At 40.9% G+C, this 20,670-nt stretch overlaps 1 protein-coding gene across 3 annotated transcripts in view; it reads left to right on the top strand.

Annotated features, from left to right (window-relative positions):
* Positions 1-18,946, top strand: part of IL6ST (interleukin 6 cytokine family signal transducer) — a 35,694-nt gene extending 16,748 nt beyond the window's left edge. For 2 of the 3 annotated variants that reach the window (XM_062604325.1, XM_062604324.1), the window contains exons 8-16: positions 2,968-3,050; positions 4,225-4,444; positions 5,506-5,682; positions 6,333-6,434; positions 7,004-7,150; positions 8,094-8,234; positions 13,070-13,166; positions 14,517-14,598; positions 15,443-18,946. In XM_062604325.1, coding sequence (XP_062460309.1) covers positions 2,968-3,050; positions 4,225-4,444; positions 5,506-5,682; positions 6,333-6,434; positions 7,004-7,150; positions 8,094-8,234; positions 13,070-13,166; positions 14,517-14,598; positions 15,443-16,168 — 1,775 coding nt within the window. In that variant the 3' untranslated portion in view covers positions 16,169-18,946. Of the gene's footprint in view, positions 1-2,967; positions 3,051-4,224; positions 4,445-5,505; positions 5,683-6,332; positions 6,435-6,729; positions 7,151-8,093; positions 8,235-13,069; positions 13,167-14,516; positions 14,599-15,442 lie in introns of those variants that run through there. The other variant, XM_062604326.1, reaches the window with a different exon arrangement.
* Positions 18,947-20,670: the final 1,724 nt, after the last annotated feature.

The raw sequence follows: 20,670 nt of genomic DNA on the forward strand, positions 1-20,670 counted from the left end.
TTAGCATTTTTAGCTACTGTACAGTAACTTGATAGTAAAACAGTTTCCTGTCCTGAGTTTGCTTACACACAACTATATAAACATAAATGCCTAGATACAGTTACAGATTTATAGGATACTAGGATAACTTCAGTTGGAAAGAAGCTCATAAGGCCTGTTGTTGCTTGATCATCCTTCTGCCAAATGTGAGGCTTGGACAAGAGACTTTAGGTTGCAGTTTTGGCAAAAACCTGTACCAAAACTTTATCTAGTTTGTTGTTTTTTTTGGTTTGGTCTTTTTTTTTACTGTACAGTTTCTTGTTGCAAAGATTAAATGAAATGGGCACACACCTAACACCACTATTATTTCCCTCAGTCAAATTATAGAACTGACTTTTAGATGCTCTGCTTTGTTGAAGGCTATCAGATCCATATCCCAGATGATTCCACAGCTGCTTGCCTTCTGCTTTCAAAGGATTTGGGTTTTGTCTCCATAGCAAGCTACGTAGATACGGGTGTATTATCACTGTTGTATTTGGGAAGGTATATGTCTGCATTTCCATGTGGTTGTTTCCAGGTGTTAAGTACTGTAACTATTAAGTGAAGTTTCAACAGATTCCTTAACTGCAAAGGTATATAAATGTACAGTCAGGATGCTGAAGAGTAATCCATGCATTCCAGCAATTTTGAGATCTTTTGACAATTATTTTACTACCTGATCCTTACCAGAAAACATACACTTTGTATCTCCAAATTGTGTCTGTAACCAAGGGTCTTTATATCCAGCAAAGCAGGTTTGCTTTGTAGCTGTTACAATAATATGCACTCAGATTTCTGTGTTTTCTAGATTCAGTAAATCACCCTCAAAGGGATTTGATTTTAAAAGCTGATTTGGTTTCCTCCTGAATCGTCAGTAGCAGCAGCATTGGGAATCAAAGAATCAGAGAATAACAAGGGTTGGAAAGGACCTTAAGATCATCTAGTTCCAACTCCCCTGCCATGGGCAGGGACACCTCACACTAAATCATGTCACCCAAGGCTCTGTCCAGCCTGGTCTTGAACACCGCGAGGGATGGAGCATTCACAGCTTCCTTGGGCACCCAATTCCAGTGCCTCACCACCCTGACAGGAAAGAATTTCCTCCTTATATCCAATCTAAACTTCCCCTGTTGAAGTTTTACCGTTACCCCTTGTGCTATCACTACAGTCCCTAATGAAGAGTCCCTCCCCAGCATCCCTATAGACCCCCTTCAGAAGCTGGCAGGTTGCTATGAGGTCTTCACACACCCTTCTCTTCTCCAGGCTGAACAGCCCCAACTTTCTCAGCCTGTCTTCATATGGGAGGTGCTCCAGTCCCCTGATCATCCTCGTGGGCCTTCTCTGGACTTGTTCCAACAGTTCCATGTCCTTTTTAAGTTGAGGACACCAGAATTGCACACAATACTCCAAGTGAGGTCTCACAAGAGCAGAGTAGACGGGCAGATACCTGCTTTGACCTGCTGGTCATGCTCCTTTTGATGCAGCCCAGGATACAGTTGGCTTTCTGGGCTGCAAGTGCACACTGAAGCTGGCTCATGTTCATTTTCTCATCAACCAACACCCCCCCAAGTCCTTCTCCACAGGGCTGCTCTGAATCTCTTCCCTGCCCAACCTGTAGCTGTGCCTGGGGTTGCTCCGACCCAGGTGTAGGACCTTGCACTTGGCATGGTTAAACTTCATGAGGTTGGCATCAGCCCACCTCACAAGTGTGTCAAGGTCCCTCTGGATGGCATTCCTTCCCTCCAGCGTATCAACCGAACCACACAGCTTGGTGTCATCAGCAAACTTGCTGAGGGCGCACTCAATCTCACTGTCCATGTCAGCGACAAAGATGTTGAACAAGACTGGTTCCAACACCGATCCCTGAGGGACGCCACTTGTTACTGGTCTCCAGATGGACATTGAGCCATTGACCACAACTCTTTGTGTGTGGCCATCCAGCCAGTTCTTTATCCACCGAGTGGTCCATCCATCAAATTGATGTCTCTCCAATTTAGAGACAAGGATGTCATGCGGGACAGTGTCGAATGCTTTGTAAATCTCTTTGTGATATCTGGTTTCAGAGAAAATTAAAAGGTGTGGGGATTTTGTCTTATTTTTCTGGAAACTTGGTGGTTATCAGTTACAAAGTCTTCTAATTCTAGAGTTGTGAGGAGTGAAACTACTTTAGCTTGGTCCCATTTTCATTTCATTTCTACTGTGGTAGCCTGAAAGATTAGTTTTGTTTCTGGCCCATACTGATCATACTCTATATGGAGCCAACAAGTGGACATTCCAGTTCTGATCTTGTTACCCAGCAGGGACTCTATTCTTCCCTTCAGTTATTACAAATACTTCATATCTGTTTAACTTCTGTCAGCCTGATTTCCACACTCCTGGCCCCTTCTATATGCTTTAGCCTTTCCTGCTCACACTCTTCCTATTCTCCATTCTGTAATACCCTATTTATTCTTTAGTGCTCCTTTTTGTGTTGTAAAAAACTACTGCAGTGCTGTTACCATAATGAGTATAAGAAACCTGGGGAACACTCACAGGAGAAATTTGTCTCTTCGTTAACTTTTCTGCACTTTTCCTTTTTTAGGAGACTTGAGGTCTAGGGAGAGCGTTTGAGCTACAGACCATAGCAGAGTTTGCAGTTTACAGATGTGCAGGGCTGTGGTTCTGGACACAGGCTGCATGGTGCAGGTTTGCCCTCACTCAGCGCTGTCATCTTAAGCCCATTCTTGCAGTTGCTCAGCATGGTCACTCTCAGTTTGGTATGTTATACTTAAAGCACAGCTGGTGTTTTGCTGATCCCCTCAGGAAATCTTTCCATGCAGGTGTTCCACTTAATACACCAAGCATTATTTTCTTTGAGATATTAAGGATGCACTTTTTGAATATGCTTTTGTTGAAAAAGATAAGAGTCTAATGATAGTCAAAGGATGAATTCATTGTTTCTTTCATCAGAACCATCTAAAGGACCACCCATATGGAGGATCATTGATGTATCTCACTCACCACCTTCCTGGACTGTACATCTGATGTGGAAGGTAAAGCAACATGACAAACTGCAGGAATGGAGTGGTCTTGTAAAAACATGAGGTTTTAAGTGTCAAAATTTACTTCAGCAAGCTTGGGTAGAAAGCTGGAATAGTATGGGTTTTATCAGCATGAGAAGTGCCCTTGGTATTCTTACTATATTTAGTTGTGGAATAATTTAAAAGCACAGCTGTAAAGGCCATCAGTTAACTGATAAATATCTGTGATGCAGAGTATACAGAACCCACTTTCAGATTCCTGACTTGTTGTCCTTAAGCAGTCAGTGGAATTGGAAACTTTCTCTTGAACAAAGTAAGACTTCATGTTATGCCTTCTGCTGTATTCTAAAACTTTCGTAACACTGTCTGGACAGGGATAGTTCACCTGCAAAATCCATTAAGCCTAGGCAGATTCCAGAGGCCCAGCTTATTAAATAGAGCACTGCACATTTGCTGTGTCTAGTTGGCTGATTAATTCAGCTGAGAAAGCAAACGCAGTTATGGTTGGTCCCCATCTAAAGCTTTGTTTTGATACTTGAACTTCATTACATTTGATCAGCTGTCTGTTATTACTAGGTGGTTTGCGTGAAGTTCCACGTATATTGATATGGCATCATTTTCTGATGGAGTTCTTATGCCGCTTGCCACTTCTGACATTATTTTGCTTAAAATTGGAAAACTGGAGCTACTTCAGAGTTTCAGAAATTTTCTTTTAAGTTATCTGAAGACTAACACTGTTACACAGAAACTATTATTAACACAAAAGTATTTTTCTACATTAGAAGATGACTACTCAGACTGGTTTGCATTAGAATTTAACACAGCTTAAGATGTAAGATTTCTTTAATGTCGTGTGTGGTAAGGTCACATAAAATGCAGATTTTAGCAATACATGTTCTGCAGTCTTTACTAAATAACTTTTATTAAACTGCAGGGTATTTTACAGGTAAGTTTACAGGTAGTTTTACAGATAAGCCAAGAAAAATAGGATTTAAATCTGAAATAATTTCAGAAGTTAATGCTTTCCAGAAATGAATGCAGGTTATTTGTGCTTTCCTTAAACACACAGCTGTTCAATCCATGTAGCTTGTCTTGCTCTCAGATTTTTAAATTACACATTAAAGACAATAAAGGTTAAGTTGCATTTGTACAGTGTCATTATAATCAAAGATGTGTTTCTAAACAGGCATTGAAGCCATTTGAAGCCAATGGAGTAATCTTCCAGTATGAAGTGACTGTCAGAGCCAAGTCATCTCTCTCCAGTCCACCAGAGAAATACAGTGTTAATACCACTGACCTTACATTAAAGATACCAAATGGAACTTACGAAGTGACAGTGGTTGCCCATAACAGAGCCGGGGCATCCCCTCCATCGGTTTTACTTATCCCAGCCAGTAATTCAAAAGGTTAGTGCCTAGTAATGTCTCTTTCAAATGCATCTGCATGGCTTCTGATTTAAGAAGTCTTCAGTGTTGTAAAATGATACCTTTAATATGGACACATAATTAAAGTATTACTGAATGTATCTACTGTCATATGCCTTATAATTATGCTACCATTTATATACCAGGGAATGTGTGGATTTTTATACTTGCAGCTTCATTTGAAGCTGTGTGTGCTATTTTGCTGTTGGTTTTGATCTCTAGACCTACCACGTACTATATTCCCTGTAGTTTTTCGTAGCATAGCAGGCATTTTTGTTTGTTTTTTTTTTTTAAATCAACAGGTTGGGGAAGAAAGCATCCTATAGTTCCTGTATATACCATCTCACCGTTGTTCTGCTTTCTGATCTCCCCTCAGCCCTTCATTTTCTCTTTCCAGTCTCACTCTCCCACATTTTCAGTATCTTGTCATCTCCTTCCACTGTTTCCCTACTGCTCAAATTTCTTTTTACTCTGTTCCTTTCATCATCTAGTAGTAGTAACTACAGGCTGGTTTCTCCTTACTTCCAGCCTCCTTTTAGGTAATCTGAACACTACCAGGATAGGAAGCAAAGAAACAAGAATATAGGCAGATGATGCTTTTAGCCTAAACACCAAAGGAGGGCCACAGGTTCTAAAACTATTAGGTGAACAAATTAAGGGTGTGTTTCAAGCAGTAGTATTGCAGATAGAAGTATTTTGTAAGATACGTGTATTAGAAGGTAAGTATTAGAATGGGAATTCAGAAGTGTCTCAAAGTTTGATATCTCTCTGAAATAAACCCTGTGTTTTGAAAGAAACAGTATTTTTACTGTGCAGTAAGGTAGCCTGCTGTGTTTGAGAACAGAGAAGCTGAGTAATTTCCAGTTCCTAAATAGCCTTACTCTGTATTTCAGAAAATGGCTTTTACGTTTACTTAGGTTCTGTCAAATTGTCACCATTACAATAACCCAAAATCATCCACGTTTGACAAAATATCTATCATTATGAATATATAGTGGAAGAACTGTCAGTACATATAACCTCTCTGTTTTCTTTCATCACAGCTCCTGTGAAGAATGTTAGAACACTGCCTAAAGATGGCAAATTGTGGGTAGGGTGGACTGCTCCTGACAGTTATGTTCTTAAATATGTGATTGAATGGTGTCTGGTGTCTAACAGCTCAGACTGCATTATAGAATGGCAAAATGAACCAGGAAATGTTCAAGGAACATACTTAAAAGGTATTTAGCTTGTAAATCTACAAATGCGTTGTAAAACACTCTCTAAGCCTAGCAAGTATTCTTGAAGTGAGGAAAATTCTTATACTTACTAGAATTTTATTGTGAGACAGGAATCTGGGATTTTGCTGAGGGCTTCTGTTAGCTTATGATGAGTATAGAAGTATCTGTGTGTTTTTGTCAAATACAATTTTATCTGCTCTTTAATGTTGAAATTTGGTTTATCTGCATTTTTGTTTTAGTCTTCTCATTCTTGGAAATCATTAAAGAAGTGAAAAGGTTGAGTTCCTTCAAAATCAAATTATCTGCTCCCTCTTGCAGTTCAAACAATGAAACTTCATCAGCTTTACAGTTCTTTTCAGATTGTGATCAGTATCTCAACTCAGTAATTTAGTAGTTCAGTGCTGCAGACAGATAAAGGCTTTTTATTTAAAATAAATGGAAAAAAAAAAAACAACAAAAGAGCACAAACTTCTATGAAGTCTGTTTATTAAATTTAGCATTTCAGTGTGAACTATTATATTAATCCATCAGTTACTATTTTGGAGTTAATAATATAGGCAAAACCCAGAACCATATATCTGAAGAAAACAAGAAAGATGGTGAGGAATTTGACTGTCTGAAACTACACGTTTTTTAATATCTTTTTTTAGGTGATATAAAGCCTTTCAAGTGTTACTTGATAACTGTGTACCCTCTATATGCTGATGGTCAGGGAAGCGGGCAGTCTGTGAAAGCTTATCTTCGGCAGGATCGTAAGTACAAAACAGTCGTCTTGGAGCATGTAAACTGACTTTTTTGACTAAAAATAATGAGACCTTTAATAAGGGCTACATAATGAAAAGCAGTCCTACATTTGAGGGTCGTTTGTTATAATTGATCTTGTCCCTTTGATTCATGTCCACTGTGCTTATTTACAGTATTTAGGAGTTAAACAGATGGCTGTGGCTGACTCTTTCCCTTTTTCCAACCTTTATCAGATAATTTGGCATGAGTATATTATTGTATTGATATAGTAATATTTATATGCTATTGTATTTTCAAATTCAGGTATCAAGCCAAGACTAATTACCTTCAATTGAAGATTTCATGTGATGTGCTGATATTGTTTTTCACATCTTTTTCTTCCTGGAGGTTTCTCTTCCAAAACATCTTTGGAACAAAACATCTCTCTGTGTTGTCTGAAACTAATGCTTTGCAGTTGTGTTAGTCCAGCCATTCCATTGAAGTTTTTACACAGTATCAATTCAGTATAATAATTAATACACTGTTTCTGTGGATGCAGGGGTGCACAACAGAAACTAATCTTCATCTCCCATTGCAGGTCCTTCTAAAGGACCAACCGTTCAGACAAAAAAAGTAGGAAAAGCTGAAGCTGTTTTGACATGGAACCATCTCACAGTGGATGAACAAAATGGATTTATCAGGAGTTATATCATATTTTACAAAACTATAGATGGAAATGAAACAGGTAACAAAAAGCAGAGAAGTACTCTGTGGCATTGAAGTATTCCATCTGTCTCCTTCCTAATTCATGTTCCTAATTCATGTTCCTGAAAAAAAGAGGTACAGAATCAAGTGTGGCTGAGAGCTAGTTGTGATGACATAAAGCTGATCTCTGAGGCATCTGTACCAAACAGAAAAGTCCCTATTAAAGTATTCAAAACATTCAGTCTGTGTATAGAAGGGTAGTGAGTTTAGTTGCTGAAAGCTGATTTGCTCCCATCTTTCTGTCTAAATAAAGGATGAGATGTTGATGTAGCAAGGTAAAGCTGGACCGTTCAAGATGTAGAGAAGTTGACTGCATTCAAATAGGATAAAGCCTTAAAAAAGGGGGAGGTATTTTTAATCCTCCTCAAGCCCTAGGTCAGTACAATATTACTGATGTAAAACATCTTGTTTGAAGTGCATTTTTGTTCTCAGTAGTGTGTATGACCAGTAGGCATAAGACAGGGGGTTAGCACTATCAAAATCTTTTAATTTTTAGATTTGCTTAAATTGCAAGGGCCAGTTACTTACGCCTACTCTGCTGCTTGCTAACAGTGGTTTTCTGATTATCAACTGGCTATTTCTAGTTAGCTGTATGTTCTGCTTATTAGAAACTTTTTAAGCTTCAACATTACTACTGGTTTTGTTTTGTAGCTACATTGGGGGGTGGGAAGGGGGAACAAAAAAAAAAACAAATCTGCAAGAAATTAACACATAAAATAACATCAAGAAGGAGACTAAATTCAGACACTTGAACAGAAACAAATATATCTCAGCATTTCTTATACAAGCCTGTAGTCTTTCTGTGTTTGTTGTATTTTCCATACAGCCATTCATTCTGCTAAAGCTAGGACCATGTTACTGTGTTTGTGGAGATCTAATCCATTGTGCAGAAAACTAGTATAATTTTTTTTTCCTTTGTTTAGCCGTGACGGTGGATCCTTCCAAGACAGAGTATACCCTTTCTTCTCTAGCCAGTGACACACTGTATACTGTGCGGATGATGGCGTACACGGATGAAGGAGGCAGGAGTGGTCCTGATTTTACATTTACTACACAAAAATTTGGTAAGGAAAAGCAGCACAATTATAGGTAGGAAGTGATGTTGCAACACTATAGCAAGGTTCTGTGCAAGACATGATAGGAGGGGAAGGTGACTTTATTAAAGAAAACATTTCAGTCAAAGTCATACACACTAGCTGTATGATATCCAGGTAGCCTGGATAGGCTACCTAGATAGTACTCGATCACAAAGAGATAGTTTAGTCACTGTTATTCCAACTGTAGAGAGGACAGTATCGTGGATTTCTCTTTTATGTTGGTAAACACTGTTTTGGGAGTGGTTTATGTATACTTGGGGTTATACTATTATTTTGTCCCAGCTCTGTGTGAGCCATTAGGATTTACTCTGTACCCTTGTCTTCTGTTCTGGTGTGTGATGGCTCCTACCCTGGTCTTAGGAGTCCATAATTTTTGTTATAATCTCAAGGTAGGTTGGCTTTTGGTTATCCTGACATGGGTGTCCTGAGAAGCTGCAGAGACTTACTGGGATCTTGATTTGCTAATCTAGGTACCAGTCAGTACCTGCCATTCTTGCAACCCTTCATCAGGTTCCACATTCTCATTCATATCACTATTAAAGTTTGTTACAGTTCTCTACAGAGACTCATTTTGAAGAGTGACATTTATTGTATGTTCAGCTCTAGAGAGTGCTTCGTATTTGTAATAGTAACAGCAACAATGTTAACTTAGTTAGAATCATAGAATCATAGAATAGTTAGGGTTGGAAAGGACTTTAAGATCATCTAGTTCCAACCCCCCTGCCATGGGCAGGGACACCTTACGCTAAATCATATCCCCCAAGGCTTCGTCCAACCTGGTCTTGAACACAGCCAGGGATGGAGCATTCACAACCTCCCTGGGCAACCTATTCCAGTGCCTCACCACCCTAACAGGAAAGAATTTCCTCCTTATATCCAATCTAAACTTCCCCTGTTTAAGTTTTAACCCATTACCCCTTGTCCTATCACTACAGTCCCTAATGAAGAGTCCCTCCCCAGCATCCCTACAGGCCCCCTTCAGATACTGGAAGGCTGCTATGAGATCTCCATGCAGCCTTCTCTTCTCCAGGCTGAACAGCCCCAACTTTCTCAGCCTGTCTTCATACAGGAGGTGCTCCAGTCCCCTGATCATCCTCGTAGCCCTCCTCTGGACTTGTTCCAACAGTTCCGTGTCCTTTTTAAGTTGAGGACACCAGAACTGCACACAATACTCCAGGTGAGGTCTCACGAGAGCAGAGTAAAGGGGCAGGACCACCTCCTTGAACCTGCTGGTCATGCTCCTTTTGATGCAGCCCAGGATACAGTTGGCTTTCTGGGCTGCGAGTGCGCACTGCCACCTCATGTTCATTTCCTCATCAGCCAACACTCCCAAGTCCTTCTCCGCAGGGCTGCTCTGAATCTCTTCTTTGCCCAGCCTGTAGCTGTGCCTGGGATTGCTCCGACCCAGGTGTAGGACCTTGCACTTGGCATGGTTAAACTTCATGAGGTTGGCATCAGCCCACCTCACAAGCGTGTCAAGGTCCCTCTGGATGGCATTCCTTCCCTCCAGCGTATCAACCGAACCACACAGCTTGGTGTCATCGGCAAACTTGCTGAGGGCGCACTCAATCCCACTGTCCATGTCACCGACAAAGATGTTGAACAAGACCGGTCCCAACACCGATCCCTGAGGGACGCCACTTGTTACTGGTCTCCAGCTGGACATTGAGCCATTGACCACAACTCTCTGTGTGCAGCCATCCAGCCAGTTCTTTATCCACCGAGTGGTCCATCCATCAAATTGATGTCTCTCCAATTTAGAGACAAGGATGCCGTGTGGGACAGTGTCGAACGCTTTGCACAAGTCCAGGTAGATCACATCAACTGCTCTGCCCCTGTCCATCAGTTCCGTAGCCCCATGAGAGAAGGCCACCAAATTGGTCAGGCAGGATTTCCCCTTAGTGAAGCCATGCTGGCTGTCACCAAGCCCCTTGTTGTTTTTCATGTGCCTTAGCATGCCTTCCAGGAGAATCTGCTCCAAGATTTTGGCAGGCACAGAGGTGAGACTGACTGGTCTGTAATTCCCCAGGTCATCCGTTTTCCCCTTCTTGAAAATGGGGGTTATATTTCCCTTTTTCCAGTCGTCGGGAACTTCACCTGACTGCCATGATTTCTCAAATATGACGGCCAGTGGCTTAGCAGCTTCATTCACCATCTCCTTCAGGATCCGCGGACTGATCCCATCAGGTCCCATGGACTTGTGCACATTCAGATTTTTAAGATGGTATCAAACCAGTTCCTCTCCTGCAGTGGGTGCAAGGTCTTCATTCTCACAGTCCCTGCATCTGCCTTCCAAGACTTGGGTGGTTTGGGCAGAGCCTTTGCCAGTGAAGACCGAGGCAAAGAAGTCATTCAGAACCTCAGCCTTCTCCAAATCCTGTGTAGCCAGTTCTCCCGAGAGCTTCCTGAGGGGGCCTGTTTTCTCCCTAGTCTGTTTTTTATTTGCTACATACCTCTAGAATCCCTTCCTGTTATCCTCAATATCCCTAGCCAAGTTTCATTCTAACTGGGCTTTAGCTTTCCTAACCTGGTCCATGGCTTTCCGGACAACATCCCTGTACTCTTCCCAGGCCGCCTGTCCTTGCTTTCACTTTTTGTAAATGTCTTTTTTCATTTGAATTTTCCTCAGGAGCTCCTTATCCACCCAAGGAGGTCTCCTGGCCCTCCTGCTGCACTTCCTTCTAGCTGGGATGCAACACTCCTGAGCTTGTAGCAGGTGATCCTTGAATATCAACCAACAGTCTTGGGTCCCCCTGCCCTCTAGGGCTGTATCCCATGGAACCTTACTAAGCAGGTTCCTGAAGAGGCCAAAGTCTGCTCTCCTGAAGTCCAGGGCAGTGAGCTTGCTGCACGCTCTTCTCACTCTCCTGAGGATCTCAGATTCGACCATCTTGTGATCGCTGTATCCAAGGCTGCCCTGGAGAGTCACATTTCCAAGGAGCCCTTCCCTGTTGGTGAGCACGAGGTCAAGCATGGCACCTCTCCTTGTCGGCTCCTCTATTACTTGCAGAAGGAAGTTGACTTCCACACAATCAAGGAACCTCCTGGATTGCTTGTGCCGGGCCGTACCGTCCTTCCAACAGATGTCAGGGTGGTTGAAGTCACCCATGAGAACAAGGGCCTGCGAGCATGAGGCTTTTCCTGTCTGTCTATAGGTACTTCATCCGCAGGTTCTCCTTGATCAGGCGGTCTGTAACATCCCCACAGTAATGTCTCCCGTAGCTATATTCCCTTTAACCCTGACCCACAAACTCTCTGTGGACTGCTCACCTGTCCCCAGACAGTTCCATACTCTCCAGCCTAACATAAAGGGCAGCCCCCCCTCCCCGCCTGCCAGGCCTGTCTTTCCTAAAGAGCCTGTAACCTTCCCTTCCAACACTCCAGTCATAGGAGCCATTCCACCATGTTTCTGCGATGCCTCTTATATCATACCCCCGTAGACGTGCACACATCTCTAATTCCTCTTGTTTGTTCCCCATGCTACGGGCATTTGTATAGAGTCATCTGAGCCGAGCTCCAACTGAAGCCGGCTCATTGGCTGGAGCGGGTGGAATATCTCTACATTGCTCCGAGCATTTATTATAGGTTCTGGCAACTGACTGGGTGTGTTGGGATGGAATGATGCCCCCCTCCCCCATGACACCTAGTTTAAAGCCTCCTTGACCAGCCTGGCAAGCCTCCTACCAAAACTGCTCTTTCCCTTCTTTATCAGACCAGCTTCACCAGCCTCCACTAGACCTGGCCTACAAGCGTGGGTCCCGTGTTCAAGACACCCAAACCCCTGACTATGGCACCACCCTTTTAACCAGTTATTAACCTGGCCAATCCTCCTAGCTTTTTTTAGGCCCTCCCCTGTACCCTGGAGAATTGATGAAAAGACCACCTGAGCTCCAGAGCCCCTAACCACCTCCCCCAGGGCTCTGTAGTCCTTCTTTATGTTCCCCAGGCTACTACTATCTATATCCCTAGCACCTACATGTATCACCGGGAGTGGGTAATAGTCCGTGGGACTTACTAGAGCAGGCAGCCTCCATGCCACATCCCTGATCCATGCCCCTGGTAGGCAACACACCTCCCTTGAGACAGGCTCTGGCCGGCAGACAAGTGCTTCTGTCCCTTTCAGTGTAGAGTCCCCTACTACTACGACCCGCCACTTTTTCCTGGCAGCACCAGTAGAGATGTTTTTTACCAGTGCATCAGCCTGACTGTTTCTGGCGTGAGTGTGTTGTGGAAAGCACTTCTTTAGATACGGCAGGTTTTAATGTTCTTTTTCTGTATGGTGTTTTTTTTCCCTGAGCGTTCTGTAACTCAGTGTCTGTAACACTGGAAGGAATACATAACAATAGTGCAGCTTATGTGTTTGCAGTTAGAAGATATTTTCCTGTACAGAATAAACTGATGGATGACTAGTGATTTTGCTTACATTACTTACTGGCCCATGGTGATGTTATGGCAGCCATAAAGCCACTGAAACACCTGGACCACAAATGAGTTCACATAGATGTTCCTGTCATATCTGCCCAAACTGTAAATTTACTTGGTTCATCAGTATTATAACTTCTAGAGCAACCTGGGGTTTTTTGTTGATGCAAGGCATTAGATTGGTGGGACAGAGCTTTTTGTGTTTTCACTTACAGGCTCTTTTCATATGGTGGGAAGGTTCTTCTGAAGGTGAATCTTAAGACTGAGTGCTGCTGGTGTATTCAGTTTCAGATTCTCCCTGTCCCTTCAGAAATGTATGCTGCTGCTGAGTTCCTTAAATGTCAAAGTGAGCTATAACTGCTTCTCTTCATTTCCTTCAGGGAAAGGAGAGATTGAAGCCATAGTTGTACCTGTGTGTCTAGCTTTCCTGTTGATTGTGCTCCTTGGAGTTCTGTTTTGCTTCAACAAACGGGACTTGTAAGTCTAATGAAATCTTTTTCATACATTTCTGATATTTCTGGGAATAACAGATGGTAATAATTCAACACAAGTAAATATTCTGCAGCTAGATCAGAAAAAGAAGGTAAAACACACATATATTCACTAATGATAAACATTTTTTCCCTTGGGAAGTTTGCCTTTTCTGATACTAATTTCTTACTGCTAAGGATCAGCACACAACCTAAATGTTCCATGACTCAATCCTGCGTGGAAATTGCTGCTTTTCTTGCTAGAGTTGGTGAGGATTATGTTTGTTAAGTTGTGATCATGACATCTTCTGTGTTGTTTTCTTAGTCATCATGTCAGAGTGGAATGATAGTGCTTAGTTTGTGAAGCACAGATGATCTGTTTGCTGGCTATATTTGAGCTATTTAATTACAGTGTTAGCAAACCTTAAGCTTGACAGCCAAAAAAATCAGGCAGGCATCTTACTTAACTACCTTGCATAACCTCAGTCAAACTCTGTGCCTGTTTACTGTCAGCTGGGAAACATCCTCTTTCCTCCTGCTCCCTCTGCCTACCACAGAGCTCTTGCGTGTGGCTTTAACTGAGTGCTTATTGCTGAAGTCTTTTCTCTGGCAAGGAGTACACATATCCCATGTCCTCAGTCAACTATCTTTTCTTTCTAATCAAAGACAGCATTTTGTGCCCTTTTCTTTCTGTCCTCCCTGCTGTTCCTAAAATCTGTTCTTAGTGGATGTCAATTGCAAGGCCCATCTTGCAGTTTTCTTCAGAGTGTCTGTTGTTGCACCTCGTCTAAAGAGTGGGATAGGTGCATCGGTTTCAAAATTAGTTTGTTTGGAAGTGAATTATCTATAGAAACATCTATTTTTACTATATCTATTTTTCCACTACATTCTTAAACTTGAGAGTTGAGTTACAAACGACCAGGAAAGTTTTTCTTCAGATATTCTCACTTTATTTTTAGCTGTGAAGATGGCTTAGATTGACAGCTGTGATATCTGTATCTTAAAGAAGATACTGACATGCGTCACAGACTTTAAGCAAATAAGTGCTCTGTAGATTCTAGAGTGCTGTAAATTTTAAAATCCCTCACTAACTCATTACTGTCTGTTGGTTTGCCTTGTGTTGGATGGCTACATCAAATGTGTAGAGCAGTTACAAGTGTAGTGCTGTGTTCTGCTAAGTAGTACAGCTTTCTAAGGAGATGTAAAGTAGTCCAGGAAGCATTCCTATTTGGAAATAAATACTCCTGCAAAATTCCTATGTAAAGGAGTATTGTCCTGGATTATGCAGTACTTGCCACTAACATAGGAATTTGCGAACTGCATCTTGTAATTCTATTCTGGTTTTAATCCTTTACAGAATTAAAAAGCATATCTGGCCTATTGTCCCTGATCCATCCAAAAGTAACATTGCTCAGTGGTCTCCTCAAGTTCCAGCTAAGGTAATACTCATCTTTCTGCATCCCCTACCTTCCTAGTCCATAAGGTTTCAAATAAACTAACCAGTGGAAGTCTTCTGTCTTCTAGCACATGTGGATTTCAAGGAAAAAAAACCCTGAATATTAAGTTTTATGACGTTGTGGTATAATATGGTTATAAGACTTTTTTGCATTAAGAGAGTCAGAAATATGTGACCCTTAGCACAAGTTCACAGTGTATAGCAGGCTTTAACATTGTGAATTGTATTCAGTTTAGTAGTTGAAAGGGTCAAGTCCTGATTACTGTACTCATTCATGGAAAATCAGGATTAAGTAAATGGAACTCATGATTCCCATTCTTAAAACCCTCAAGTGTGACTTGTTTGCACAGTTAAATCATGAATGAGAGAGAAAGCTTTAAGTTACTCATGCATGACAAGGTGGCAGTAAAATTTATGCCCTGTGGGGGGTGAATGACGTAGCAAATTCTGTACAATAAACTGACTAACTTCTGTGAAGAATAGCCATCACGTTGAATGCATTATTAGAAACAAGGTAAGTATGAGTCTCAATATAGAATATTCCTGTGCTGCAGAACAAATGGTTCTATGTTTATGGCTCTTAAGAATAATTAAAATTAGAGCAAAGTTTGCACACCAACTGTGCTTTCAGAATAGTTTTGTAAGTAAGGCTTTGTATTGGAAACAAAGCTACATCCTTCATAACAGATAATTTGGAAATACTGCCAAACTTAGTAAGGAAAAACTTAAGAAACTTGAAAAAAATATGGACTAAAAATTCAGGTATTTAATGTTTTTTATTTTGAACACAACCTTCCTCTTAGGCAACATCCATCTCTCTCTTTCAGCATAACTTTAGTTCCAAAGATCAGATGTATCCAGAAGGTAGCTTCACAGATGTAAGCGTCGTAGAAATAGAAGCTGATGACAAGAAGTCTTTTTCAGAACAAGATCTAAAACCCTTTGACTTACTTAAAAAGGAAAAAAGTACTTCAGAAGGGCACAGCAGTGGTATTGGAGGGTCCTCATGCATGTCTTCTCCTAGGCAAAGTGTCTCTGACAGTGACGAAGGTGAAACTGCACAAAACACTTCAAGCACTGTACAGTATTCAACTGTAGTACTTAACGGTTACAGAGACCAAACACCTGTGCAAGTCTTTTCAAGGTCTGAGTCGACTCAGCCACTGCTAGATTCAGAAGAGAGATCGGAGGATCACACTGGAGGAGGTGACAGTGCAACACAGAGGCAGCAGTATTTCAAACAAAATGGTGTTCAGGATGAAACCAGCACAGACAGGCCATGCTTTGAAAGAATGAAGCAAATCACTTCTGCAAATGAGGGGGATATTGTTGGATTTGCACAACTGCAGATCTCAGGTCAGAGTTCACAGCTATTGGGCCTTGGGCTGGAAAAAAATACCCAGGAAGCTGCTGTATCAGATGCTTTACAGGCAAGTACTGAAGGACAAAATGTGGTACCTGAAATAGTGGAAGGAAATCTACCACCAGTTGATGAAATGCCAAAAAGTTACCTCCCACAGACTGTGAGACAAGGGGGCTATATGCCACAGTGAGAGAAGAGACTGGCTCTGTTTTAGGCCTTCATTAGTGCCTGTTCACACTTTCTCCTGTGTTTCTGATAAATTAAGCTAGGTATTTTTATCTCAATGAAGATGGAAATACTGAAATTAAGTGAAGAGTAATATGACAAAGTACAATAAGGACTGTTTTTGCGGAAGATTTGCAGTCCAGACCTACTGAAGACTTAACTTTTATGCACTACGTAAAATCTTCTGTCTGGATAGCTGAATAAGCCTTTGTGCTACCTTGGGGATTTTGCATCTTATCAGATTTACACATGATTGAAAATGGCAAGTTTCAATTAATCATATCAGCCAATAGACCTTCTAGAAGAAATACTTCAATTTGTGACCATGTACAAGCCTAAAAAGCCAGCTTTAGTTGCTTGGAGCATCTTTGTGCAAAAGTAAGACTGAAGCTTAGTATTCTAATGTCAAAGAATACTTGTCATACGCTTTCAGTACCTTGATTGACTTTCTGAATTTTTACTTGACCCAGTGTCTGTTTCCCATTTACCAGACATGCAAATCATGTCCATCCCCACTTAAAAATTAGAACAATTAAATAGAACTTGCTATGGTGTGCAAATAGGAAAACACCACAATTGCTTGATTCTGAATGCTACTATAGCAGTTGATATTCTGCCTACATTTAGATATGCATGCAGATGAACTCTATACTGATTTGGCCTAAAAATGTGCCTTGCAACTTGACGCACAGTAATTCAGTCTTGTATTCAGAAGTTTAAAAATCCAGATGAAAACACTAATTAACAGTTACTTGGAGGTTTTCTACCCAAATCACTGTCAGATTATACGATAGCCCTGTTGTCATATAAATTGCCTCTGTTTATTACGTGCACCTTTGTTGATTATAGCTTGCGAAGCAAGTAACAAGCTGTAAGTTTTTACCATTTTTCTAATTGCTCTCTAGCAGCAATCTTGAGCCACACCACTTACGTGGTTGTTAAAATTCTTTATTCTTATTCTCACTTTTACCCTTTTTCATACAGTTCACATTTTTTTGAAGATGCATTTCTTGGAGACTGTCTCTACTAGGGGTTAAGGAAAAATGAAATTATATTAAAATAAACCCCTTCTCCAATGATAACTAGGAATTTTATGGCACTCTTGCATTTTTTTTTTTAACCTTAACTTAGTCTAGTCAGCTTTCTAATCTGACACTAATAAAACCTTAATTGAAAACACTAAATGCTGTGTTGTGAGATTAAAACAAGGATTTTGGTTCTCCTTCACAAAAGAACTATGTATTTAAGACCACTTTTTGTTCCGTGACCTCTTGTGCTGCTGTTCTGCAAAGCAGTTGCTAAAGGCCCTGGAAAGGCAGGTGTCAGTTATCATTTCAACTTGCCTTGTCCTCATCTGCCAGCTTGCGTGGAAGGACAGGTGTACACATAAATGTTCACATATGACTTCTGCCTTTGTAATAAAAATTCAATGCTAAATTCCTGAGATTACCTCTTGAGGTCTGGACTATTTAAAACAGATAAAGGATGCAGAATTTTTTAATAGCATTTCAGTTATTCCACATTTCCTGTCTTGCAGTGGTATTTTTTTTTACCTGGGCACTTTTCTAAACTAAAAGGGTGTGTTGCAGCTTACTGTAACTACACCTTTCTTCACACCAGTCCCCTTCCTTTTCTCTCTACTCCACCACAGCACCTTCAAACTCTCTCCCAGAGAGCAAGGGCATAATGAGAACAGTGCTGTCACAAGACAGCAGAGACCATCTGTGAGGGTTTTTCAGAGACTGAAGGAGCATTCTTTTGTCAAAACACATTCCTCTTTGAAAATAGTAGCAGTTAGTTTACTGGGGGATGGGTTGTCTTCTCTATGCAAAGTTCATAGTGACTATAGAAACCACAAGTAAAAGGGGAAGTCTCTGTTGAACAGTGTGTGTGCCTGTTAGAACTGCCCTGCAGCCCTATGCATCTAATCCACCTCCTCGTCGCTGAGATATTGTGGGTCACAACCTGGCTGCTTAGTCTGAGCATTGCTTCAAAGATACTGGTGTCTTCAAAAACACACTGATGGCTTTTTTTTTTTTTTTTTAATTATGATACAGTGTTATTAACTTTTGATATTGTATGTTATATTTGAGGGGTAACTTCAGTTATTCCTGAAATTGCTGGTTTCCTTTCCATTGTATAAAGGGAAGGCATTTTGTTCTCAGTTGCTGTTACATGGGCCATTTCCAACATAAAACAACTAGTGTCAAGAGATTCTCATTTTTAAAGGTGTGTGCTAAAAAGAGTTCCAGCCTGTTACTTCGGGCATCCTTCTTTGTTATTTATGGGCCAGTCATATAATAACTCACAGAATTATATAGGAGTGTATCCCAGAAAGAATTCTGTCTGTCTGGCAGAAAGTTATATCTTTAAGGCTTCTGCATTTATCTAGGGGTAAAATGCTAAAGACTAAACAGGAGATGCTGGTGGGTGAATAGCTTGTTGAAGCCACAGTACAGGTTTACACGAATAACAGGTTTACCGCTTGTTTGTAAACTTATGTGCCAAATATTATATCATGCAGTATTCAGGGTTTAATTTGATTTTGTACTTTGGATTGTAACAATCTAATTGTATCGAACAGTTGCATACAGATTTTTAGAGAGTCTGTAATGTAATGATAGCAATCCACTTAAAGTCTCTGAACTTGGCTCTAACACAGTGACTAAAGAAAAAGATTTCTCCCCTCCCAGTAATTAGGGTGCACTTTACAAAATAAAGGCATTATTAAAATGAAATCACACTTCAGTATTGCCATTTCCATGTCCATCTTGATTTCCTGGACTGGAATTTTTCAGGTGGGGGTGAGAGAAGACCTTTTTACTTTGGTGGCAGGGAAAGCAGGCTAGTAGAAATAGTATTTTTCTTGTGTTAGCATGCCTGAAGCTTCTTTTAAGTGCAGGCTGGCTAACTGCTCCTCAGCTTGTAAGGCAGTGAATTTATTTATCTCAATAGTTCTGTGGTGGTGTTTCTTTTAGAACAGGAGGTTGTTTCTGGGGTGTGTTGGCTCACTTTCAGGACAGTTAACCTGGGAATATCCCCTTTCAGTGTACTAAAAGTCTTTGGACTGTTTCATATGCCTGACCATAGCGAAGTAAACTGCCTGCTAAGCCTTAAACTGGCAGCGCGAAGCACAGCAGAGCAAAAATTCTTCAGAACTTTGTTAAAGAAAAAAAAAAATCAAGTTTATTTCTTTAAAGCTTAATTCAAGATTGTTTGTAACAAGCATGTGCTGATTTATGCTGCAGCAGCCTAGCAAAATGTTTATCACCAGGACTGGAAAAAACCTTTGGCCCTGGAGGAGGAGGCAGTTTGTGTCTGAGGGCTGAGTCTGTTCCTGGGCCCTGGAGAAGCCTCTGGTGGGGTTTACAGCTTCAGCTTTGATTGTAAATGATGAGCAGCTCTGGATGGTTAAAACTTAAATGAGTGTGCCCAGTATGTGGGAATATCCATACTGATTTAACTGAAGTAATTGAACTTGTTTAATTAGTGCCAGGTCTTGAACATCCAAGACCCACATAAATACATGCTGCTATGGTATAGACTTCACAGTGGGATCTGAAACTCCAAAGACTGACAAAGTGTTAGTAGTCAGCACTGTATGAGGACATGCACATTTAAAATTGTAATTTATGCACATTAAGTGGGACTAAATATACTATCTTATTTTCCCAGAGACATTTGTTTCTTATTTGGATACATTCCTTTAACTATGTTAAGAAGTTCTTCTGACTGATGGATTGTAAATCTTCATTAATCCCTTGTAACCTCTGTTTGCTAGGATGGGTACATGTAGCCATTTTAAATTCCAAGAGTTGCTTTTAATGTTATTTGGAAGCAGTTTATAACAAAAATGTTGAGTCTTTTTTTTGCGCAGCCACTTGGGAATTACAGCCAATCACAGAGTCTTCAGCTTGGCTATTGACCCAGAAAATTGAAGTTAAGTGGAAGTGTAAGTGCAAAAGTCTGCAGAAGGGTAAAATTTAGTGTCTTGCATTGAATTCACAAATTTCCATTTCTTTTCCTTAGAATTGAAAGGATCTGCTAAGAAAGAAAAAAAAAAAAGAAAAAAAAAAAAAACCCTAAAATGCATTTGTGTGTTTAGTTTCACTTGTTGTTTCCTTTGTAATACTTGTGCAATCTGAGCCATTCCTGAAAATGAAAGCAGTGCTGACTTAATGCACAAGGGTGCATTTGTAAAATATAAAATTGACTGAGGGCCAAATGTCAACCACCGCCCACTTCCCCCCACTCTTAATTTTAGTGCAGAGAGAGGGTGGGCAGTCAGTGCCTCCCAGAATGTAGCCTTAGTCAGTACTTTTGTCTGTTTGCAAAGCCAACTTTGAAGGGGATATTTGCAGCAGAGTCGCAATACTCTGCAGAAGCACACTTCTGTAATAGATGAAAAACACCTATGGCACAACTGTCGACAGATGGCTGGAAAGCTCCATGTCCTCCTACTCAGAC

Source organism: Pezoporus occidentalis, unplaced genomic scaffold, assembly GCF_034315485.1.
Source record: "Pezoporus occidentalis ecotype Australia unplaced genomic scaffold, CSIRO_AGI_Poc_V1 ctg85, whole genome shotgun sequence".
Lineage (NCBI taxonomy): Eukaryota > Metazoa > Chordata > Aves > Psittaciformes > Psittacidae > Pezoporus > Pezoporus occidentalis.